The sequence below is a fragment of the Ranitomeya variabilis genome, chromosome 1 (assembly GCF_051348905.1).
Source record: "Ranitomeya variabilis isolate aRanVar5 chromosome 1, aRanVar5.hap1, whole genome shotgun sequence".
In the NCBI taxonomy this organism is placed as follows: Eukaryota; Metazoa; Chordata; class Amphibia; order Anura; family Dendrobatidae; genus Ranitomeya; species Ranitomeya variabilis.
In genome coordinates this window covers 674,136,352-674,161,783 of record NC_135232.1, presented here as the reverse complement: position 1 = coordinate 674,161,783, position 25,432 = coordinate 674,136,352, and the positions used below count along the sequence as shown (strand labels likewise).

Here is a 25,432-nt window from a genome sequence, read left to right as displayed (position 1 = left end):
CTGCTGGTTTTCCCATCTACAAATAGGTGTTAATTATAAAAGCTCATCCTCTGTAATCGCACAACACAGAGACACACCGCATGCCCATGAAGAAAAAACACCACAAATGAGCAAATGTAAAGAAAGAATAGAGGAAGAGGAGAAGTACATACAGATATGATTGAAAGATATAATTTTGACCATAGCCAATCAAGGCTTTGCTTTGGCGCCCCTACTAGTGATGAGGTAGTACAGACATGATGATATGGGGTGCCTCCGCTACCTCAAAATAGTAGCGCCTAATAGTGCACAGCTGCTCTGCCTGTACCCCTAAGCTAGGTATTCAAGGGGACAAACGGCACGCTGATCACGCCATCAGTGCTCCATATGAGTGCAGATTGCAGGACTGAGAGACCATTACTTATATTTTGTGTTGCACCAAAACTGACACCAATTACGAGAAAAATTGACGATGCCAAGTTTTTGTAGTGCTGGAGCTATGGGATAATTCCAGTCAATATCTCCATTAAGTCTGTGACCCGCACGATGTTGAAATTCTGTCGCCCATTTCCTGAGGCTTGAAGGGAATATCCACCTTTTACCATCACTTCGTTTTTAGTCAGAGCTCCAGTTTTCTGATACAGTGGTCACAAAACGGGTTCATGAGGGAACATGCCGGAAGCTGGCAGGGATAGAAATTTACTACATACAGGTTTATTATTGAGGATTTTCCAGGAATGACCTTTATAGACTATCAGTATCACATCAGTGGGGGGAGGAATCAACTTTTGCACCCTCATCGACAGAAGTACTTAGCCAAGTGACAATTCTCCAATAGATTTATGAGGAGTACATATTCAGGCTCAGAAGGGCACTCACCTGAGCACTTCTGTAAAAAAAAAAAAAAAAAAAAAAATCCTAGCATCTGAACTCCACCGATTAAAACATCTCAAATCTCTAAGGACTCATGCAGACGTCTGTGGATCTAGGTCCGATCATGGACAGTGATGCACGGACTGGTCACAGGTCTCCCAACCCAAGCATGACATTTTCATACATTTCTATGAGGCTGTCAAGCTCTGGTTGGGAGACCTGTGACCAGTCTGTAATCTGACCAAGATCCACGGACATCTGCACAAGTCCTTAAGTGCAGTGGATTTGGAGCTCTGTATCAGAAAAGCAAACCTCTGACCAGTAGATATTTTTTTTTTAAATTACTGTTTTTAGTTAAAGATAAAACTGTGGCTATTCGCTTTAGGAAGAGATTTAAAGTTTGGAGCATCATGGAGGTATCAGCAAGCCGTTTTATAAAATTCATCCCGCCATCCTAGAAACCGAGCTAAGAGTCATCAGACAGAGCAGCCGTGCACCGGTACGATCTGCGCTAGGTCCCCACCAGTAGCATTACAACCTTGGCAGTCTTGTTGACTCTCTCTTGTAGCATTTTTTCAGTTGATGACAATGCCTCCATTGCTTTCCAGTTTTTCTCCCGAAGGTCCTAATTGTTTTTAGAAAGAGGTATTTCAGTTGACCCAAATACTAAAAAAATCCTCATAGATCATTCAGTAAGTTGCAATAGAAAGGGCTGGATCACTTTTTGCCTGACCAAATTCATTAGATGTTACCAGCGTTTCACACACAAAGGCCGCAAATATGGAAGATCCCACACAGCCCTGAGAAGATGAAGCAACTCCTATCTGTGAGAGTTAGTCATGGGGTCAATATATTCACTGCTGCACCCAAATTACCTTGGTCTGCGCTTCATGCCCCGAGTAGGTCTGGTGGCACCTTCCTAGAGAAGACGCTGCAGCACTACATTTATATGCAGGTGGAGACTTTTACACAGTGTACCCGAGTGATTAATTTGGCAATAAGTAGGAACCCCTAAAAAGTGTAGCACTAAATGCATAGCGAAAAAGTCCAAATGGGTGTTTTTGTTAGTGTAATTTTACTAGCTTCTGGTAAGCCTCCCAGGAATAAAGGCTGGATTGTGTTTATCCAGGGTGCTGCTCAAATCAACACAGCTTCTATCCTGCACTTATTTTCTCTTCATATCGCTTTACAGACATGGTCATCAGATTATCCCCATTGGGGCTCACAATCTAAATTCCTTATCAATACATCTTTGAATTGTGGGAGTAAATCCGAGGACCCAGGTGAAGCCTACATAAAAATGAGAACATACAGACTTATTGAAGATGTTGTCCTTGCAGGGTTTTGAACCCAGGACCGCAGTTCTGCAAAGCTACAGTGCCAACAATCTTGCCACAGAACTTTCCTCCTAGTCTACAGTCTTTTCTGCCCTCCCTGAGATACTTTCGCCGCTCTCCACAATGTGGAAATGTACGGTGCTCCTCTCCAACTCTGGGGCTTCCCATTTCTAACACCAAGGGACAGGCGGAGGAGGAAGAATAGAGCAAAAGATCTGAAGAACTTGAAACATTTTTACTGAGCATTCAGCTAAAGAAAGGACTTGAAGACATTGTCATTTAATTTTGTATTCAGGAAGCAACTGAATAAAACTATTCTGTGCGGAGGTGTACATGGCTTTTAAGAGGGAAAGAGTTCTTTAACTTCTCTAAGGCTAGGTTCACATTTGCGGTCGAGTCCACAGCGTTTCGTACGCAACCGCAAACGCATGGCAAAAAGCATGATAACGCTGCGTTTTTTATCCGCATCAACTTTCGGCATGACGGATAAAAAAAAAGCAACATTTGCACGCATTTTTGCATGCGTTCGCGTTGTTTATGCGCATGCATTTGTTATGAAAATTTTTTCCAGGAGAATTTCCTTGGCACAAGCCACGGCCAATGGGCGTGGCTCATGGGATTTCTGTATATAGACCCTTGTGCAAACGCAAGCAAACGCATGTCCTTGCATTCCCATAGACTGTAGTGCGATGTTTTGACGCACTCCACTGGCAAGCATCCGCATGTGTACGGCGGCGGAAATTTGACAGCAAAAAATGTCTAATATGGTGCGTCAGCCACGCCCAACCGCACACCGCGAAAATACATATGCGTAAGCAAAAGCGGGCGAATGCATGCAAACGCATGCACCTGCGTCTACAATGTTAAAGATAGGAAATCAAGACGCATGTGGATGTATGAGTCAGAAACGCTGCGGACACAACCGCAAATGTGAAACCAGCCTAAGCTTTTTTCTCACAAACAGTAGTAAAAGTTAATGTAGACGGCAGACATTGCTGTGTGGAATCGGCCATAGACCGCTCTTGTATACACTGCATTATTGTCAATACTGGAAGACAGATCATATGTTGAAACGCTACTTTTGGGGGAATCTATGATAACATTGGCCTAATGGCTTTTGTGGGAAAAAAAAGGAAAGTTTTCAGATAGAAAGAACAGATTCCAATCCACCAAACAGAAAAAAAGGTTAACATTCACAACACAGAACAAAATCTTCGAAGGGTTGTATTTTGAGAAGTGGAGAGAATTGTATCCAGTCTATTCGATGCCCTGTGAGCGATTTCATTGGAGCTGGATAGATTTAAGCAAACTAGCAACTGCCGGCTCACAGAGCACTGCCGGCTCACAGAGCACTGCCGGCTCACAGAGCACTGCCGGCTCACAGAGCACTGCCAAGATTGCATACAATCATATGCACAGGAGCACGTGCACTTGCAGCCTGCTAACACAAGCTAGAATTTGTAATTCGCCGTCAGCAGACATCCTGAAAACGGTAAGAAATTCAAAGAAAAAAGTGAATCAGAAAGTTGTAGAACTTCATTTATACGATACTTATAGGAGTTGTCCAAGATAAGAGAAACATGGCTGCATAATTTTGGTCATGAGTTCTAACTTAAGATGTAGAAAATTGATTCGCAGGACCCAGTCCAGAGGCCACATCTGTGGTCTGTGGGTGCCATTTGGGAACCCTGGGAGCCGCCTCCAACTTGCTGCCATCTGTGGCTCTTCTTTTGATTAGCTGGCCTGTAATGCCCTCAAATATGCATTAGTCTCAAGAGATTGCATCGTGCTAAACCTGGTGATGCCAACACGTAAAAGGTTGTTTGCAGAGTTCCTGCCCGTCGCCTGCAGATTACCGATGTGACCACCGGACCAGGGTCCTGCATATCGATTTGCATCATCTCTAGGTGAGAGTACTGGTAATCGACATAACAGTGCTCTTATAGAGGATTTTTTTTTAAATGTACTTCTACAAATAGGATATCAAAGTGTTGAGCCCCTCTCGCCATCACTGAGGTCCGATCACTAGTTTTGGCAGTATGTTTCCATGACTTTGGAACTGCAAGATGATTCTAAAGGAGGTGGATACCGTCTAGCCCCTTATAATAATGAACGGCGTAAATGGCCACTGATGTTACTGATGCCATACTCTTTGTCTGCCTTGGTTACTAGAAAGGCGCTGTCGACTGTATAAGCATCAGTCAGTCAAAACGCCGACGTTAAACTCTATGCAGGAATAGCACTATGCTGAAGGAGGGGAAAAAAACAGCTCAACTGTTTTTCCTCGATTCCATTTTTGGTGTTCAATTTTCCTAAAAATAAGTTTGGCTAAATAACTTCTTGATTTACAGGGGTAAAATACCCCATAGACACCAGTTTGTAGCTGGTCACAATGAAAACAACAATAACTCCCATATGCACATTCCTGGCAGTCAGGCAGAGACGAGGGGTATGGAAATGTAAAGTATGGAAGAAACCAGGACAAAACCCATATAACTGTTCCATTAGATCACATTTTAATCATTAAAGCATATACACCACTCGCTCACTAGCAAAGCTGGCCATACACACGAGATCACTGGTGGATAAACTCTTGGTCAGCCAATATCTGTTTCTCTCATGTGGCCACCAGACCAGAGCCCTGCGAACCTCCTCCTACCTGCGGGCATCTCTGACGCTTCTTCTAATTAGTGTCACCATGCATGTGTCACCTTGCAATATAATGATGCCGCAGGACCTACTAATAAGAAGAGGTGCCAGAGGTGACAGACTATGGTATATTCACAGAGCTTGGATCTGGTGGTTACCGAGTTCTGACATGGCTGCTGGACCACGTTTCTGCAAATCTTTTTGCTCAGCCCTATAGTAAAAAGAGTAAGCCACTGTCAGACATCTGGAGACGAGGGAAAAAAATGCTAAAATCCAATGTGCAGATGCCCTGCTTACCCTCAACACCGGCTGTCAGGGGAGAGATAAGAGACTCCTTAGGGTACCGTCACACAGTGCAATTTTGATCGCTACGACGGTACGATTCGTGACGTTCTAGCGATATCGTTACGATATCGCAGTGTCTGACACGCAGCAGCGATCAGGGATCCTGCTGAGAATCGTACGTCGTAGCAGATCATTTGGAACTTTCTTTCGTCGCTTGATCACCCGCTGACATCGCTGGATCATTGTGTGTGACAGCGATCCAGCGATGCGTTCGCTGGTAACCAGGGTAAACATCGGGTAACTAAGCGCAGGGCCGCGCTTAGTAACCCGATGTTTACCCTGGTTACCAGCGTAAACGTAAAAAAAACCAAACCGTACATGCTCACCATCTGATGTCCGTCCGGTCCCTTGCCGTCCGCTTCCCGCTCTGACTGTCTGCCGGCCGGAAAGTGAGAGCAGATCACAGCGGTGACGTCACCGCTGCACTCTGCTCTCACTGTACGGCCGGATCTGTCAGAGCAGGAAGCGGACGGCAAGGGACCGGACGGACATCAGATGGTGAGCATGTACGGTTTGTTTTTTTTACTTTTACGCTGGTAACCACGGTAAACATCGGGTTACTAAGCGCAGCCCTGCGCTTAGTAACCCGATGTTTACCCTGGTTACCCGGGGACTTCGGCATCGCTCCAGCGCCGTGATTGCAACGTGTGACCGCAGTCTACGACGCTGGAGCGATAATCATACGATCGCTGCGACGTCACGGATCGTGCCGTCATAGCGATCAAAATTGCACTGTGTGACAGTACCCTTGCACAAAATCGTAGGCAGAAATCAGCGAGATCTTACATGTGTATGGCTAACTTAGGTGTAAAAAGTTACAAATCACTTTTTTTTGTCCGTGTAACTTACATTGTTCTTCTTCCTTTGTTGCTCTACTGCAGATTTTTGTGCTTCCAGCTCTGACAGCAGCTCGGTTATATACTTGTCTTTCGCTGCAATACTAGAAACATATATAATACGTCAGGAAATTGGATTACACTTTACTGGTTATCCTGAGGTCATAGCAACAAAGAGGAAAAAATGTCTTATATTCTCGGTATCCTCTCCAGTTCGCCCCTAAGACAAGTGCAAAGGTCTTCCTGGCAGACAAAAGAGAACTCCCATGATAAAAAGAACATCTGTGGCTTTGTGAAGGTCCTGAGACACCAGCACATCCATACTTTTTCTTGAAGGCCTCTGTGTAAAGCTGCAGTCTCACTGCATTAATGACGTGAGAGCCCCTATCATTCACAGCAGATCACGGGGTCCTGGCCTACAAATAGTGATACTGCTCTACAATCATTTTTCAATGTGATGCTACATATGTAGTTTTGAAGGATCTTATTAAATAGGGATTTTTGTGTACTCACCGTAAAATCCTTTTCTCCAAACCAATCATTGGGGGACATAGGACCATGGGTGTCATGCTGCTGCCACTAGGAGGACACTAAGTGAACATAGAAAAATTAGCTCCTCCCCTGCAGTATACACCCTCTGCTGGCTCTAACCTGAACCAGTTTGGTAACAAAGCAGTAGGAGCTTGTAACTATTAACAAGAATAAACTATGTCAAAACTAAAAATGAACACAAGCCATTAGGCTAACAGGGTGGGTGCTGTGTCCCCCAATGATTGGCTCGGAGAAAAGGATTTTACGGTGAGTAGACAAAAATCCCTATTTCTCCTACGCCTCATTGGGGGACACACGACCATGGGACGTCCTAAAGCAGTCCCTGGGTGGGGAACAATGAACTGTTATTACCCCATGTACCAACGAGTTACAGATGTGGTACTGACGACTGCAGAATCCGCCTGTCGAGGGCAGCATCTGCAGAGGCCTGAGAATGAATACTGTAGTATTTTGTGAAAGTATGCAAGCTGGACCAAGTCGCAGCTTTGCAGACCTGTTCTGCTGACACCTGGTGCTGAATGGCCCAAGAGGAGCCCACTGACCGAGTGGAGTGTGCCTTAATACTTACTGGGACAGGTATGCCTAACACGGTAGGACTCCTGAATAGCCAAGTGAAATCATTTGGCTATTTGTGGCCTTTGAAGCAGCTAGGCCCTTCCTATGCTTCTCCGGAAGCACGAACAGGACATCGGACTTGCGGAAAGACGCCGTCCGCGAGACATATCTCCTAAGAGCTCTCACTAGATCCAGAGTGTGAAGAGCCTTCTCGATACGATGTACTGGTGCCGGACAGAGTGAGGGCAAAACAATATCCTCGTTGAGATGGAAGGAAGAGACAACTTTCAGCAGAAAAAACGGTGACGTTCTCAGATCCAGCTTGTCTTGATGGAAAATCAGGAACGGAGCTCGCAGAACAGGGCCACCAACTCCGAGAATCGCCTGATTGACGTGACTGCGACTAGGAAAAACTACCTTCCAGGAAAGAAAAGTTAGTGAAACATCCTGCAGTGGTTCGAAAGAGACCTCCTGTAAAACCCAGAGGACCAAATTAAGATCCCATGGTTCCAACGGCATTTTATAGGGAGGCATCACATGGGAAACTCCCTGAATGAATGTCTTCACCTGTAATCAGGTGGCAATCATGCATTGGAACAAAACAGATAAGGCTGAAATCTGTGCCTTGAGTGAGACCTGACTCCAAACCGGTCTGCAGAAAAACTCCAAGAAGGAAGGAAGGAATGGAAAACTCAAGAGGAGAGCGTCCACGGTCCCTGCACCAGAGAAGAAGGTCTGCCAGGTGTGATGATAAATGCGCATAGACGCGGGTTTCCTAGCACTAATCATGGAGGAGATCACTTGTTGAGGAAATCCTGCTTGAGCTAGAACCCATGATTCAACGGCCAAGCCGTTAAATACAGGGCCCTGGGGTTCCGGTGGTAAATGGGGCCCTGGGAAAGCAGATCTGGGCGATCTGGGAGTCGCCAGGGAACGTTGGCGACGAGTTGAACTAGGTCAGCGTACCACGCCCGGCGCGTCGAGGATCACTGGTACCCCCTCCGCCCTGGTCCTTTTGATGACCCTTGGAAGTAAAGGGAGCGGGGGAAAATACATACGGAAGCCGAAATTCCTGCCAAGGAAGAACCAGTGCATCCGCTTCGATGGCTGCTGGGTCGTGGGACCGATCTATCAACTCGGGAACCTTTGTGTTTAGCTGTGAGGCCATCAGAACCACATCCGGAGTCCCCTGGCGATGACATATCAGCTGAAAAATCTCCGGATGAAGAGACCACTCTCCCAAGGCGAGGCCCTGGCAGCTGAGGAAATCTGCCGCCCAATTCTCTATGCCTGTGGTGTGAACCGCCGATATGGCTGGGTGGTTCATCTCGCCCCAACGAAGTATGTGACCTACCTCGTGCATGGCCGTCCTGCTGCGGGTCCCCCCCCCCCGACGGTTGATGTACTTCACAGCCGTGGCATTGTCGGATTGGATCATGATGGGACGACCTGCCACCAGATGATGAAAAAGCAGAAGGGCTAACTTGATTGCCCATATCTCCAAAATGTTGATCGTCAGACGCGACTCTCGAGAAGACCAGAGTCCCTGTGCCGTGTGATGGCAGAAAACTGCACCCCAGCCAAGAAGACTGGCGTCGGTGGTCACCACAGGCCAACGTACTGGAAGGAAGGACTTCCCTGATCCAGTGAAGACTTCAGCGTCCACCACCTGAGGGTCTGCCTGACCCACTGAGGCAGACGGAATCGACGGTCGACAGAGAACGGGTTCCTGTCCCAAGCCGTCAGAAGTGCATGTTGCAAAGGGCGGAGGTGTAGCTGCGCACATGGAACAGCCTCTATCGCTGCCACCATCTTGCCGAGAATCCCCATACTGAATCGTATGGAGTGAGGGAAAGAGCGGGAGAGCTCCCTTGCTCCCTGTTGTAAGGCTAAGACCTTTTCCGGAGGGAGAATTACCAACCCGCGGAAGTGTCCAGGATCATTCCCAAGAAGGAAATCTGCTGAGCTGGCACTGGAGAAGACTTTAAGTTTATCTTCCAACCCAGGTGAGAAAATGTATCCATCGTGATACTCATGCACTCCTCGCAGGCCCGTAAAGACGGTCCTTTGATGAGCAGATCGTCCAGGTACGGAAGCACCACCACACCCCAAGCGTGAAGGATGGCCATGACCGCCGCCATGACCTTGGTGAAGACTCGTGGGGTGGTGGTGAGGCCGAAGGGTAAAGCTAGAAACTGGAAGTGGTCCCCACCAACCGCGAAGCGTAGAAATCTTTGGTGGGGAGGAAAAAAAATCAGGATGTGAAGGTAAGCATCCTGGATGTCGATGGAAGCTAGAAAGTCCCCTTTTTTAATCAATGTGACAACTGAGCTGAGGAACTCCATTTTGAAACATCGCACTCTGACAAATTTATTTAACAATTTTAGGTCCAGTATGGGTCGCACTGTTCCATGCTTTTTGGAACCTCAAATAGGTTCAAGTAATAACCCTTGAACCTTTTGTCTTGAGGGACCGGAATAATGACTCTGCCCCTTTGGAGAGCATCTAAGGCTCTGAAAAAGGCTGTTGCCTTTGTTTTGGGAGATGACAGGAAAAAAAAAAGTGTTGAGGGAGGGGAAGATAACTATTTTGTATCTGGAGGACACCAGTTCTCTGACCCACTCGTCGTGAATGACCGAGCCAAGCTTGTCGGAACGAAAGTAGACGGTCGCCTACTTTGTCGGTGCCCACCGTATACCATAACCAGTCATTGTGTAGAGGATCTAAAGCAGTTTCTCAACTCCAGTCCTCAAGACCCACCAACAGGTCATGTTTTCAGGATTTCCTTAATATTGCATAGGTGATGGAATTAATACTTGAGCTTGATGAAATTATCACCTGTTCAATACTAAGGATATCCTGAAAACTTGACCTGTTGGTGTGTCTTGAGGACCGGAGTTGAGACACACTGATCTAAAGGATCTGGCCCCTTTGGATTCAGACGGTTTTGGCTTGCTTTTCCAGGAACGATTAGGTCTATATGAGACCTGGGAACCTCTGTCCCTACGCGGGGACCGCCCTGATGCCGAAGAGAAAGTTGTAGAGGACCAGTTAGTATTGCTGCGAAAGGGCCGGGTCCGATCCTGTTGGTGGGTCCGAAACGGCCGAATGGGCTTATGCTGGGGAAGGAATTTTCTCTTCCCTCCGGTAGCGTCAGAGATAAGTCGGTCCATCTTTTCTCCAAATAAGCACCGCTCTGGTAAGGTAGAGAGGTTAATGACCTTTTGAAAGCAGAATCCGCTCGCCATTCTCTGAGCCATAGTGCCCTCCTGATGGAGACTGAATTTGCTGCTGACTGTGCAGCGCAATTGGCCGCATCTAACGAAGCGTTTACTACAAAATCCCCGGCCAGAGATATCTGACTAGCGAGACTTGCTGCCTCCGGGGAAAGATCACTATCTCGAATGGCTGCGGTTAAACTTACTGCCCAAGCGACCATAGCCTTAGCCACCTAAGTCGCGGCAAAAGATGGAAAGGTGGAAAGCGTGCCGCTCCAGAGGCCTCAAGGACTGACCGAGCAAGGTTGTCAATTTGATGGTCAGTGGGATTTTTGACTGAGGAACTATTAGACAAGGATAGGAGCGTTTTGGATGCAAGACGCGATACAGTGATATCCACTGAAGGAGATTGTAGCCAATCCTTCCTTAAATCAGGAGCAAAGGGATATCTCGACTCAAAAGGCTTCTGACCTGTGAACAGTTTATCTGGTCGATCCTTATGTTTGTGGACAATGTTCTTAAATTCAGGGTGATTGCCGAACACCCTGTGAGGACGTTTAGCCCTCTTAAAAGACACTACATGATCCGAAACGGATATAGATTCCTCGTCTAACCTCAGAGTCTTGTTAACTGACTCAATGAAGGAAATAAAAGTGTCTCCTGATAGTTGTGCGAGTCCTGGACTAGTGGCGCATCAGAGTCATATACTGAATCATGTTCGCTGCAAACCTCTGGAGAGGAGGAGCGAGAAACTGAACTCGGACGCCAAAGCACGAGCATGCTCGGGGGACGTGTCATGGGTCCTTTTTGTAGAATCCCAAAAACAAAGAAAAGTTGTTCCAGCTTCTAGATAAAATTTAGTTTTTAATCCAACATATTAAAATCAAAAAGGACACACTCCTGGGACAATGCCATAACACGTGAAGAGAGCTGTCAAGAAGCTGGAACAACTTTTCTTTGTTTTTGGGATTCCACTACGTCGTGTCAGGACGAAGTTCCGTGCCTCTTACATCTATCGGTGAGCTGGCTTTTTTCTTTTTTTCCTTTTTGTAGAACCCTGAGTACTTTTAGATAGAGTACGACCCCAGCTGGTTGACAGTTCCCGACCGTCGCAAGGGGCACCGCAGCCGGCAAACTGACATCCTGACTTAAGGAGGGTTTCCGGAGAGAATCTATTGCCTTGGTCAGGGAAGCCATAGACCTTGACAGAGACGCAGCCCACTCAGGGGGGACTAGGCTCACTGAGGTCGGTAGCGGGTGGTTCCTGGGCGCATGCCGGGTCACAAGCCGTGCAGAACGGAGTACTGTGAGCTCGGGGCAAGGCAGTATTGCAATTGGTACATGTGGCAAAAAACACTATGTGTTTTGTTAGCCTTTTTGGAGCCTTAGAAATAGTGTACCCTTGAAAGGATAGAGGGAGTATGTGACCAGAGAAAATGGGCAGAGAAAAGAATGCAGAGAAGGGGTTAAGCTGTCAGCTCCAATGGATTCAGCTTACCCAGGTCCTGCTCGTGTCCCCAGGGAAGGTGTGTCTGTGTCCTCACTCCTCACAGTGCTTCTGTCAGCGCTGCTGTAACTGTCACCGCTGTCATGGAAACTGGCTCTGTATTCTGAGGTGCAGAAAGATGGCCGCCGAGAGCAGGAGGGGTGCCTCTCGTTTAGGACGAGAAGCGCCAGGAGTGTGGGCGACGCTGGCCGTGGTGGGAGGAGCCCTGAAAACACGGCCTAGGCGGCTAGAAGCCCGGGGACTAAATTTGTGAAGCCTACCGGAAATGACAGATGAATAATGCGGTGTAAAATGCCACTGGATGTCGTGACACCGCTCCCCCCAGGGACCATGACCCCATCTCTGCGACCAGATGGTGCCAGCCGCAGTCATACTCACATTCTGAGGTGATGTAGCAAAGCTGGAGCTGTGCGGTGTTGCTGGTCGTGGGACACCCCCCTCAATCCACCATCCCCATAGCCAGGGGTGGAGAGGGACTTTCTGCCTCCTTCCATCATCCGCTTTTAGTCAGTGTTGATGCAGTGGGGGCTGCACGGACGCCATAATACGGCCTCTGTTGTCCATTGAACAGGGCAGAATGTCCGGCTGTAGGCCTGGCTCCAGGAGAGGATACATAGAGTGATACTATGTGGTCGCCTGTTGCTGGTTTGGGAAGATTGGGACCGTGAAGGAACTGTCGCCCCTGAAGTGAGCTCAGGCATGGCATCCCACGTCGCAGGAGAGGGTACGGGGAGGAACTCTCCGCATTCTCGCCTGTTGCTTCGGGGGAGATCAGAGCCCTGAAAGAATCCGTCGCCCCCTTCACTCCGTTAATTAAAAAATACAAATTTACAGAAAAGTAAAAATAAAATAAAAACGTTGGGGTCTGAAAGCAGACCCAAGTGCCTCCTACAGACACTAAGCAAGAACTGGTTCAGGTTAGAGCCAGCAGAGGGTGTATACTGCAGGGGAGGAGCTAATCTTTCTAAGTTCACTTAGTGTCCTGCTAGTGGCAGCAGCATAACACCCATGGTCCCCCAATGAGGCGTAGGAGAAATAATAGATGTTTGATCCTGTTCACACTGATCTGAAGGATTCCGTTTATTAAAATCTCTCATGTACTTGGCCTTTTAAAGGGAACCGGTCAACTTGGTAAACACAGCAGACATAGGGTTAATCTGCACGTTAATAGCATTACAATGCTACCCAGCCACCTTACTGAAAGAGCGGCTAGTGGGAAAAAAAGAACATATATCCGCCAGAGAGCTGCCAGCTTTCAGTCATGGAGGGGCAACAGTCATTGCTTACCATACTGTGAGCAGTGGCAGTAAGCAAGCGGTGGCAGTAAGCAAGCCCCGGCACGGTGATCTACAGCTTGCCAAGCAGCACATCTGTGCAGAGCGGGCTGTCAAAGTGCCGAGGAGTAAATACAGTCCGTTCTCGCCTCCTCGACTGAAAGCCGGCGGCTCCCAGTTCATTTTCTCCCTATAGCCGCACTTTCAATTAAGATGGCCGGGCAGCATTGTACCACAATTTACCTGCAAATTAACCCTATGTCTGCTGGTAAATCACATTCTCCAAAGTGACAGGTTCAATATTTTTTGTGAAAAGAATAGCTCAGTTCTCTTTTCCTCCCTTAAGGTCTCGCAACTTACATACTTTGAAGTGTTATGTAAAGCTAGTGTCTCCAATAAAGAGCTTATATCTGATATCGGTTGATTAATTAACCTCTATGTAGAAGATCACCCAAATCACTCATGCGTGTAAATGGGAGAGCTTTCGGGAGAAGAGCAGCTATGACCGCCACATGTTTTATCTATGGGGGAAAATCAATATAACTACTCATGCTTTCTATGATACTCCCTCTCTATTACATAAACGTTAATCTAATATTCCTGGCTGCTGTTGGCAATGTGGTGACCATGAGAGGAACTTGCCTCATCTATTCTGGAGTTGCACAAGCATTGGAGGCTTCTGGAAACCTGTTATTTTAGTTTTAAGGTTGTGGGTCTTCAGATAGCACGTAATCCTCATATTTACTTACTCAATATCCCATCATTTCAATTTAATTGCAAAACTCAATAACTTTTGCTTCACGTGACCACAGTGGCTAGATGTTTAAATGGAAGTTGACTTAAAGGGAACCTGTCACCCCCAAAATCGAAGGTGAGCTAAGCCCACCAGCATCAGGGGCTTATCTACAGCTTTCTGTAATGCTGTAGATAAGCCCCCGATGTATCCTGAAAGATGAGAAAAAGAGGTTAGATTATACTCACCTGGGGGGGGGCGGTCCGGTCCGATGGGCGTCGCGGTCCGGTCCGGGGCCTCCCATCTTCTTACGATGAAGTCCTCTTCTTGTAGTCACACTGTGGCTCCGGCGCAGGCATACTTTGTCTGCCCTGTTGAGGCCTGAGCAAAGTACTGCAGTGCACAGGCGCCGGGCCTCTCTGACCTTTCCCGGCACCTGCACACTGCAATACTTTGCTCTGCCCTCAACAGGGCAGACAAAGTACGCCTGCGCCAGAGCCGCAGCGTGAATACTAGAAGAGAATGTCATCGTAAGATGATGGGAGGCCCCGGACAGGACCGCGACACCCATCGTACCGGGACAGCCCCTGGGTGAGTATAATCTAACCTCTTTTTCTCATCCTGATGCCAGTGGGCTTAGCTCACCTTCGATTTTGGGGGTGACAGGTTCCCTTTAACCCCCTTCAAATAATGAGTTGCACACATGTCTTCATGATGCGCAAAGTATGGCATATCTCACAGATCTATTGAATAACACCTGAAAATTTCGACGTGGCATTGACTTTTTGGGATACACACTGGGTACAAAGGAATTGTTAATGGTCAGGGCTATGAAAAGTAGTCCTGGTATTAGAGGCTCATATAGATTTACCTCTCACCCCACCCCATGTGTCAGTCTGGTTACTGTCCAGGTATAATGTCTGGCTAAGTTTAGGAGTTCATTTCTTGAAGTTGTCACTGATAGATTTCCCAGTGAAACCAAGATGTAATGTTTACTAATACTTTAAATATTCTTTATGTTATATTTCTGTAACTTTATATTTGAAAAACTAAAAAAAAAAACAAAAAAAAAACACAGACTAAAAAGAAATAACAACAATAACAATAGTTAGGTTTGGGTCACTTTTTACTTACGCTTCTATTAATTCTTCACCTCTTGCAACTGAGGAAACCTAAAGTGTAAAAAACAAAACAAAAAAAAAAAGTTACAGTATCATTTACAACATGGACATACTGAAACTCCCATAAATAAGAAATTTGCTACTTGGGGCAATGTCCTACTACAAACACATACTTATTCCCTACCAAATAATAGCGTGGGAAACAGCAAGACGGACAGTAAAATATAGGGCACTGTTCCTAATATGCCATATTCTACTAATAGCGCCATAAAAAAAAAATCAGCACCTACAAAAAGATTGTAAAAATTAGCAAAAATGTTTGCCCTGATTTATTACAAGAATTGCACCAACTCAACATAACAAAATTTAGTAATAAAAGTCAAATTGGCAAATCTGGATACACGGATCTTTATCATCACTTAAATAAGAAACGGGGGACAAACAGATTGCAAGTTCACTTGCAAGATCAGAGATCAGACTACACAAGGTTTTCTTGTAGTCGTTACCATAGACACACATAGGTCTACATAGGGAGCTGTAGACACATCATAGGAGATTTTTCTTCAAATTTTGTCGTTCAACTTTTTTTTTTTTTTTTTTTTACATGCATTAATTAGCACAATGCAAAAACTGGTTGTGAAGATGCAGATAGTTGAGAGGAGATGACAGTTAGTGCTCAAAGTTCTAAGGAGAAACTTTGTTTCAGGAGAACTTTTTCGCAGAATGTGTGTCGGCCTCTAGCTACTCTCTCCTGCAGAGAGTTTTAAAAGCACCAACTGTAATCTCCTATCTCAGTAATGGAAAAATCTGTTTTTACTTAAAGATTTTTTACAAAATTTACCCCTGAATCAAGATGGGAAAAATCAATCCAGGGAAAGAAAATGTCTCTGATAAGATATTTATATATTACAATACTGCTTATTTTCATGTGTGCTATTCGTTTACGAAATGAAAATTAAAAATATTATTTATATAATAACCTCTCCTCCACATCACACAATGGTTACAAAGAGAAAGAAGAAAACAATATATATTAGAAAGTAAGATTTGAGCATAAGTCACACCTGTCGTATTTGTTCATCATGCTTCTTTTGTAGTTCACAGGCCTGAATTTTCAAAATTTCATTTTCTTTTTTCAGACCCTATAAGAAAATAAAGGAGATTCAGCCAGTGTTGAACTTTCCATCAAGTCGGTCTAAATGGAAGCCATCATCAGAAAAAGAGGATTTGGGTACTTGCTGTAAACCATAGGTGTATACTGCTGTTACTAAGAGTCTGACATTAGGCAAAAATGTTAGCTCCTCCACAGTGGTGTACACGCACCGGCACAAAGTTAGTGAGAAAGCAGTAAGAAGAACAACACAGAATAATCACAACACTGGCCCAACAAGGCACAGACAAGGGGTGGATGCTGTGTCCCCCAATGAAGGCTATGAGAAACAGATTTTACAGCAAGAACCCAAAATTCTCTTTCCTCTAATGCTTCATTGGGGACACAGGTAACCACGGGCCATCCAAAAGTAGTCCCAAGAGTGGGGAGATCAGGTCGCGTGACAGAGAACCTCCGCCTGAAGAACGTTCCTGCCTAACCTTTCATCAGCAGAGGCGTAGGTATGCACTCTGTAGAATTTGGAAAAGATATCAAGGGAAGAGCAGGTAGTGGCCTTGCAGGTCTAGGCCGAGGACGCTTGGTAACGAATGGCCCAGGAAGCCCCCAACCTCGAGGGTGAAGTAAGCCCTGACTTCCACTGGGGGTGATCTATTCTTGGGTCGAGTAGAGGCATATCGGACCCAGTGAGAAATAGCGGCCCTGGAGGCAGGAAGTCCCTCAGGGATCACAAACAAGGAGTCTGAGGGATGCTGTTTTTGAGAGATACAGATGCAAGGCTCTGACAAGATCCAGCTTGTGTAAGGACTGTTCCAGAGGATGGGATTGGGATGGGCAGGATGTAAGGACGAAGGAAGCGACCACCTTGTCCTGGTGGAGGACGAAAAGGGGGAGCAGCATGAGAGGGCCGCTAATTGAGAGACTCGCCCGATAGAGGTGATCTCAACGAGGAAAAAAAAACACAACCTTTCCAGGAAAGAAGAGAAAGGCTAAAGTCTAAAATGGGTTAGAAGGGAGATCCCTGAAGGAAACTCTGGACTAGGTTAAGGTCCCATGGATCCACGGGGGGACGATATGGAGCGACTAGCGAGCGACTGCCTTTAGGAAGATCTTAACCTGGGGACAAGAGGCCAAGCTCTGTTGGAACAGGATTGAGAGCGCGGAGACCTGACCCTTGAGGGTACTGAGAGATAACCCCAGAATCTAGGCCTGAATGTAGGAAGTCCAGGAGAGAAGTAAAAAAAAAAAAAGTCATGAGGGCTGTCTGATTGTGCTCACACCAGCAAAAGGCTTTCCATGTTCGATGATAAATGCGAGAGGATGAGGTCCATTCTCGCCTTGATAGTGTTCAAGATGACCTGAGAAGAGAAACATGCCTCTCTCAAGAATGTGGCTTCAACAGCCTTGCCTTTAAATTGGGTGACTGAGAATTTTGGCAGAAGTGTGGACCCTGGGAGAGTAGGTCTGGGCAATCCAGGATGTTGCAGGGAATGTCTGTGAGCAGGTTGACTAACTCGTCGTACAAGGCTCTTCTGGGACAGCCTGGAGCCACAACGATGAGTGGTACCCCTTTTGCTTTCTTGATTAGTCTGGGAATGAGAGGGAGCGAGGGAACAGATATAGAAGGTAGAACTGAGACCAGGGTAGGACCAAGGCATCAGATCAGACTGCCAGGGGTCCGCAAGACCTGGACACAAAGCGAGGAACTTTGCGGTTCATCTGGGATACCAGCAGGTCGTTGTCGGGGATGCCCCACCTAAGACAGATTTGGATGAACACGGATGTGTTGAGACAACTGCCAGAGGAAAGGCCCTGACGACTAAGGAAGTTGATGGCCCAGTTTGGCATGCCAGGAACATGCACTGATGAGATTGTTGGAACATGTTGCTTGGCCCAAGACAGAATCCGAGAGACTTCTGACATGATGATGGACTTGCTCAGTGTTCCGCACTGATGGTTGATGTACAACACAACCGTGGCATTATCGGACTGAATGCATACTGGGCGACCCACTAGCAGGTCTTGCTGGTGAAAGAGAGAGAGAGGTAGACGGCTCTGAGCATTAGAATGTTGATGGGGAGAGAGGTCTCCCCGGGAGTACCAGCTACCTAGAACTGTGCGAAAAAAACAGCTCCCCAACTGAGGAGATTGGCATCTGTCGTGATAATCTGCCAGTGCAGAGGAAGGAATGAACTGCATTGAAGTAGAGAGACTCCACCAGGCCAGAGACTCTGCCACTCGAAGAGGTAGAAGAGTGGGAAGGTCCAGAGAGGAGATCCTCTTGTCCCAAGAGAAAATGAAGAAGGTTGTCATCACACCTATCGATGAGTGTTCAGGATCCCAATTCCAAAGGAGAGACTGTCCACAAATAGGGGAAGGGGTGTGCTCTCATCCCTGGAGGCAGGAGGCTCCTCTGATGTCTGCATGGTGGGGGGGGGTGTTGCAACTAGAGCATGGGCCAAGACCTGATCTGTGGGCAATTTCTTTTTGCAAGAAGAACAGGTGTAGTGAAGGATAATGGGGGTAGGGCAGGAGCAAGACTCCCTGGAATAGGGAGATAGCCGATGCTAGAGTAGGGCTGCTGAGGAGTGCCGAGCCAAAAGTAAAAAGAAAAAACGGCCTGGGCAGAGCCTACCCGGTCGTGAGAGGTCTGTGCAAGAGACTCTGTGTGTACAGTGTGGAGCTCAAGCAGTGATGCCAGCAAGGAAAGGGCATCGGAGTGGTGAAGGAGGCCTATAGCCCATGCTGGAAAAATAAACAAAAGGCACATGCGATGTGAAAAAGCATGCAGAGAAGCCAGTGCGGCGCTAATAGGTTGGGGCACACTAGAAAGGGGTGTGGGCAACCAGGGGAGGTAGGCCTTGGGAAAGCCAGGGACTAAATTAGAGAGGAGGCCTGCTCAGTGAGGGCCAGAGCTGAGGAGAGTCCTCAGAGGAAGTCGGAGGAAAAGCTCTGTGCTGGAGGAGAGGTGCACCATTTGTGGATTGAGGAAAAAAAAATAATAAAAACAAACACAACAAAGGAACCTAGGTATAGATGGGTCTGGGAACAGTCTGCCTCCTACTGACACCAAGCTAAAAGTGAGTAACTTCGAGCCAGTCGGTGGGTGTACCCTGCTGAGGTGGAGCTAGCCTTTTTCCCTAGTGGCAGCAGCATACACCCCATGGTTACTAGTGTTCCCCAATGAAGAGATAGAGAAATTACCTAATAACTAAAAACAGGTTGTCTGGTTACACATACTGATAAAAACAATATTGGAAATTTATCCCTCATATTACGATTTTTATTTAAAAAAATAAATAAAAAATTGTAATCTTAATTTTTCACGCACGCTACTGAGACTAGTTTAGACCCCTAATTATTGTCCTTTAAGGAAGAGTTTTCAGCAGGCTCCTTATCAGAGGAAGGATTACAACGACAGGCAACACCTCTATACAAAGTTGATAACACAGGATCCACCAATCATAATAGGCGATGTCACAGTTGGTGGGGCTTTCACAATGACTTTTGCACACGCATATTAGATGTTTCAATACAAAAGAGTCTGACAATTATGGCCATCTACATGTGTTTTTTGCATTGCTGGGCAGTAACATCAGTACCGCTCAGCAAAGCAGCCAGGTGACACTGAGCTGAACGTGAGAACACGGCTGCATGTGACCGGTGGAAACTTTAATGATTTCACCACCGGTCATACACGGGCACGTTCCCATGCTCAGCGTGAGCTAGCTGCCAGACTAAACAGTAACATTTGTCACCGCTCAGCAATGCAACCAGATGTAGCAGAGGTAAAGGATCATTGTGGGACACCAACATTATGGATTATCGACGGACATGCAAGTATAAATTTGATCTTTTATTTTTATGTTAATAAATGGGTAAAAAAGAGGATGAAGGAGCGTTTTGCTCAAATAAAGCACTTTGCTCTGTGTGGTTTTTTACTTAAACTTACGGGGATAATAATGGGGTCTCTTATAGACATCTCTCCATTACTAAAACACGGGGCATAATGTCAGCAGACATAAAAACAGCTGACATCAACCCCAAAACCATTACCCCACTTGTCAACGCACCAGAGCAAGCAGGAAGAGACGAGGAAAGAGCTAGAATTGGAGCCTTTTCTGTGGCAGCTGCGGGATGCTATTTTTAGGCTGGGAAGAGCTAATATCCATGGCCCCTTCCCAGCCTGAGAGTACCAGCCCCCAGCTGCCTGCTTAAACTTGGCTTGTAATCAAAATGGGGAAGGGGGATTTTTTTAATTTAAATAGTTAATAAAAAAAACGGCATGGGGACCCCTCTATTTTTGATAACCAACCAAGATAAGGCCAACAGCTGAGGGCTGCAGCCTTTCAACAAGCTTTGCTTGAGCTGCCGAATCCAAACAGTAACACAGACTTCTGGGAGAGGTTCGTGTACAGGGTCTGTGCATGGAATCCCAACTTTACCGTTCAGGTTCGTCCAACTCCATTTGTGATAAAAAAAAGAAAAAAAAAGAAAAAAGATCTGTCCAAAAGTATTACATGTAAAACAAAAACATGATTGAAACAATAGCTTGATTTCTACAAAGCGGACACTCCAGGTTTCTGAATTTACCGTTAGTTCCTGAGTTGTGACACTTATATTTCCTTCTCTCTCTGAAAGCGTAGCCTCCATGTTCCTAATTTTCTCATTTTGTTGTTCCATTCTACATATAAAGAAAAAATGTATTTATTGGCGCAGAGGCATATTGTTCTGCACCACTTTATACAACAACTAGCTGTACTACCCGGCTTCGCCCGGGTTAATGACTGCTGTTAGCAAAATAGAATGTGTTAACAAAAATTTATTCTGCACACAAAAACCACAAAACAAATAGATAGAAATGTAATTATTAAAAGGCAAAAACTAAGCAAATAGAAGCATTTCACAACATATATTAGCTTTGTTATACTGAGAATGTCTTTGTTGCCTATATTAACCAATCAGAGCTCAGGTTAATTAACTGTAGCAAAATAGAAGCTGAGCTGTGATTGGTTGCTATTGGCAGCCTGATAAATCCCCAGCCAACAGGAAGCCCTCCCCCCTGGCAGTATATATTAGCTCACACATACACATAATAGACAGGTCATGTGACTGACAGCTGCCGTATTTCCTATATGGTACATTTGTTGCTCTTGTAGTTTGCTTATTAATCAGATTTTTATTTTTGAAGGACAATACCAGACTTGTGTGTGTTTTAGGGCGAGTTTTATGTGTCAAGTTGTGTGTGTTGAGTTGCGTGTGGCGACATGCATGTAGCGACTTTTGTGAGATGAGTTTTGTGTGGCGACATGCGTGTAGCAACATTTTGTGTGTTGAGTTGCATGTGACAGGTTAGTGTAGCAAGTTGTGTGCAGCAAGATTTGTGCATGGCGAGTTTTGCGCGTGGCGAGTTTTATGTGTGGTGCATTTTGAGTATGTGCAAGTTTTGTGTGAGGCAACTTTTGCATGTGGTGCAACTTTTGTACATGTGGCAATTTTTCTGTGTGTGCAAGTTTTGCATGAGGTGAGTTTTCCATGAGGTGAGTTTTGCACGTGTGGCGAGTTTTGCGTGAGCCTAGTTTTGCATATGGCGAGTTTTGCATGTAGCGAGTTTTGAGTGGTGACTTTTGTGTTTCGACTTTTATGTGGCGAGGTTGGTGTGTGTGTGTGGTGAAATGTGTGCTGAGGGTGGTATATGTGTTCAAGCACGTGGTAGTGTGTGGCGCATTTTGTGTTTGTGTTCATATCCCCGTGTGTGGTGAGTATCCCATGTCGGGGCCCCACCTTAGCAACTGTACGGTATATACTCTTTGTCGCCATCGCTCTCATTCTTTAAGTCCTCATTGTTCACATCTGGCAGCTGTCAATTTTCCTCCAACACTTTTCCCTTCACTTTTTCCCCATTATGTAGATAGGAGCAAAATTGTTTGGTGAATTGGAACGCGCGGGGTTAAAATTTCACCTCACAACATAGCCTATGACGCTCTCGGGGTCCAGACGTGTGACTGTGCAAAATTTTGTGGCTGTAGCTGCGACGGTACAGATGCCAATCCCGGACATACACACATACATACATACACACATTCAGCTTTATATATTAGATATACCTGTATGTAATCTCCTGTATATAGTATATACCTGTGTGTCATCTCACCTATATATAGTATATATCTGTGTGTCATCTCCTGTATATAGTATATACCTGTATGTCATCTCCTCCTATACATAGCATATACCTGTGTCATCTCCTCCTGTATATACTATATACCTGTAGGTAATCTGCTCCTGTATATAGTATATACCTGTGTGTCATCTCCTCCTGTATATAGTATATACCTGTATGTCATCTCCTCCTGTATGTAGTATGTACCTGTATGTCATCTCCTCCTCTATATAGTATATACCTGTGTGTCATCTCTCCTGTATATAGTATATATCTGTGTGTCATCTCCTCCTGTATATAGTATATACCTGTGTGTCATCTCCCCTGTAAATAGTATATACCTGTGTGTCATCTCCTGTATATAGTATATAGCTGTATGCCATCTCCTCCTGTATTAGCCCTCGTTCACACGTTATTTGGTCAGTATTTTTACCTCAGTATTTGTAAGCTAAAATGGCAGCCTGATAAATCCCCAGCCAACAGTAAGCCCACCCCCTGGCAGTATATATTAGCTCACACATACACATAATAGACTGGTCATGTGACTGACAGCTGCCGGATTCCTATATGGTACATTTGTTGCTCTTGTAGTTTGTCTGCTTATTAATCAGATTTTTATTTTTGAAGGATACCAGACTTGTGTGTGTTTTAGGGCGAGTTTCGTGTGTCAAGTTGTGTGTGTTGAGTTGCGTGTGGCGACATGCATGTAGGGACTTTTGTGAGATGAGTTTTGTGTGGCGACATGCGTGTAGCAACTTTTTGTGTGTCGAGTTGCATGTGACAGGTTAGTGTAGCAAGTTGTGTGCAGCAAGTTTTGCGCATGGCGAGTTTTGCGCGTGGCGAGTTTTATGTGTGGTGCCTTTTGAGTATGTGCAAGTTTTGTGTGAGGCAACTTTTGCATGTGTTGCAACTTTTGTGCATGTGGCAATTTTTCTGCGTGTGGCAATTTTTCTGCGTGTGCAAGTTTTGCGTGTGGCGAGTTTTGCACGTGTGGCGAGTTTTGCATGTGGAGAGTTTTGCGCGTGGCGAGTTTTGAGCGGCGACTTTTGTGTTTCTACTTTTATGTGGCGAGGTTGGTGTATGTGTGGTGAAATGTGCACTGAGGGTGGTATATGTGTTCGAGCACGTGGTAGTGTGTGGCGCATTTTGTGTGTGTGTTCATATCCCCGTGGTGGTGTGATTATCCCATGTTGGGGCCCCACCTTAGCAACTGTACAGTATATACTCTTTGGTGCCATCGCTGTCATTCTTTAAGTCCCCCTTGTTCACATCTGGCAGCTGTTAATTTGCCTCCAACACTTTTCCTTTCATTTTTTCCCCATTATGTAGATAGGGGCAAAATTGTTTGGTGACTTGGAAAGCGCGGGGTTAAAATTTCACCTCACAATATAGCTTTGACGCTCTCAGGGTCCAGACGTGTGACTGTGCAAAATTTTGTGCCTGTAGCTGCGACGCCTCCAACACTTTTCCTTTCACTTTTTCCCCATTATGTAGATAGGGGCAAAATTGTTTGGTGAATTGGAAAGCGCGGGGTTAAAATTTCACCTCACAACATAGCCTATGACGCTCTCGGGGTCCAGACGTGTGACTGTGCAAAATTTTGTGGCTGTAGCTGCTACGGTTCAGATGCCAATCCCGGACATACATACATACATACATACATACACACACACACACACACATTCAGCTTTATATATTAGATGAAATATTGGCCATCCAACAGACTTAACGGTATGCCCTAGTAAGGGAAATGACCTGCGATCTGGACATACAGTTACACTACCATTCAAAAGTTTAGGATCACCCAGACAATTTTGTGGTTTCCATACTTTTATCAAATAAATGAGTTGCCAAATGAATTGAAACTCTAGTCCAGACATTGACAAGGTTCGAAAAAAAGATTTTTATTTGAAATAATTTTCTCCATCAAACTTTGCTTTCGTCAAAGAATGCTCCCTTTGCAGCAATTACAGCATTGCAGACCTTTGGTATTCTAGCAGTTAATTTGCTGAGGTAATCTGGAGAAATTTCACCCCATGCTTCCAGAAGCCCCTCCCACAAGTTGGTTTGGCTTGATGGGCACTTTTTGCGCACCCTACAGTCAAGCTGCTCCCACAACAGCTCAATGGGGTTGAGATCTGGTGACTGCGCTGGCCCCTCCATTACAGATAGAATACCAGCTGCCTGCTTCTTCCCTAAATAGTTCTTGCATAATTTGGAGGTGTGCTTTGGGTCATTGTCCTGTTGTAGGATGAAATTGGCTCCAATCAAGCGCTGTCCACAGGGTATGGCATGGCAGTGAAAAATAGAGAGATAGCCTTCCTTATTCAATATCCCTTTTACCTTGTACAAATCTCCCACTTTACCAGCAGCAAAGCAACCCCAGACCATCACATTACTTCCACCATGCTTGACAGATGGTGTCAGGCACTCTTCCAGCATCTTTTCATTTGTTCTGCGTCTCACAAATGTTCTTATGTGTGATCCAAACACCTCAAACTTGGATTCTTCTGTCCATAACACTTTTTTCCAACACTTCCTCTGTCCAATGTCTGTGTTCTTTTGCCCATATTAATCTTTTCCTTTTATTAGCCAGTCTCAGATATGGCTTTTTCTTTGCCACTCTGCCCTGAAGGCCAGCATTCCAAAGTCACCTTTTCACTGTAGACGTTAACACTGGCGTTTTGCGTGTACTATTTAATGAAGCTTCCAGTTGAGGACCTGTGAGACGTTGATTTCTCAAACTACAGACTCTAATGTACTTGTCTTGTTGCTCAGTTGTGCAGCGGGGCCTCCCACTTCTCTTTCTACTTTGGTTAGAGCCTGTTTGTGCTCTCCTCTGAAGGGAGTAGTGCACGCCGTTGTAGGAAACCTTCAGTTTCTTGGCAATTTCTCACATGGAATAGCCTTCATTTCTAAGAACAAGAATAGACTGTCGAGTTTCACACGAAAGTTCTTTTTTTCTGGTCAATTTGAGAGTTTAATGGAACCAACAAATGTAATGCTCCAGATTCTCAACTTGCTCAAAGGAAGGTCAGGTTTATAGGTTCTCTAATCAGCCAAACTGTTTTCAGCTGTGCTAACATACTTGCACAAGGGTTTTCAAGGGTATTCTAACCATCCATTAGCCTTCTTACACAGTTAGCAAACACACAGTACCATAAGAACACTGGAGTGATGGT

General features: G+C 45.6%; 1 protein-coding gene across 11 annotated transcripts in view; it reads right to left on the bottom strand.

Moving 5' to 3' along the window:
- The window catches only part of KTN1 (kinectin 1), a 158,019-nt gene that overhangs the window by 31,719 nt on the left and 100,868 nt on the right, over positions 1-25,432 (bottom strand). For 8 of the 11 annotated variants that reach the window (XM_077264547.1, XM_077264599.1, XM_077264558.1 and 5 more), the window contains exons 32-36: positions 20,681-20,771; positions 16,044-16,121; positions 14,993-15,030; positions 6,033-6,123; positions 1,391-1,477 (exon numbers count right to left, since the gene is read on the bottom strand). In XM_077264547.1, coding sequence (XP_077120662.1) covers positions 1,391-1,477; positions 6,033-6,123; positions 14,993-15,030; positions 16,044-16,121; positions 20,681-20,771 — 385 coding nt within the window. The remainder of the gene's footprint in view (positions 1-1,390; positions 1,478-6,032; positions 6,124-14,992; positions 15,031-16,043; positions 16,122-20,680; positions 20,772-25,432) is intronic. The other 3 variants (XM_077264609.1, XM_077264629.1, XM_077264618.1) reach the window with 1 other exon arrangement.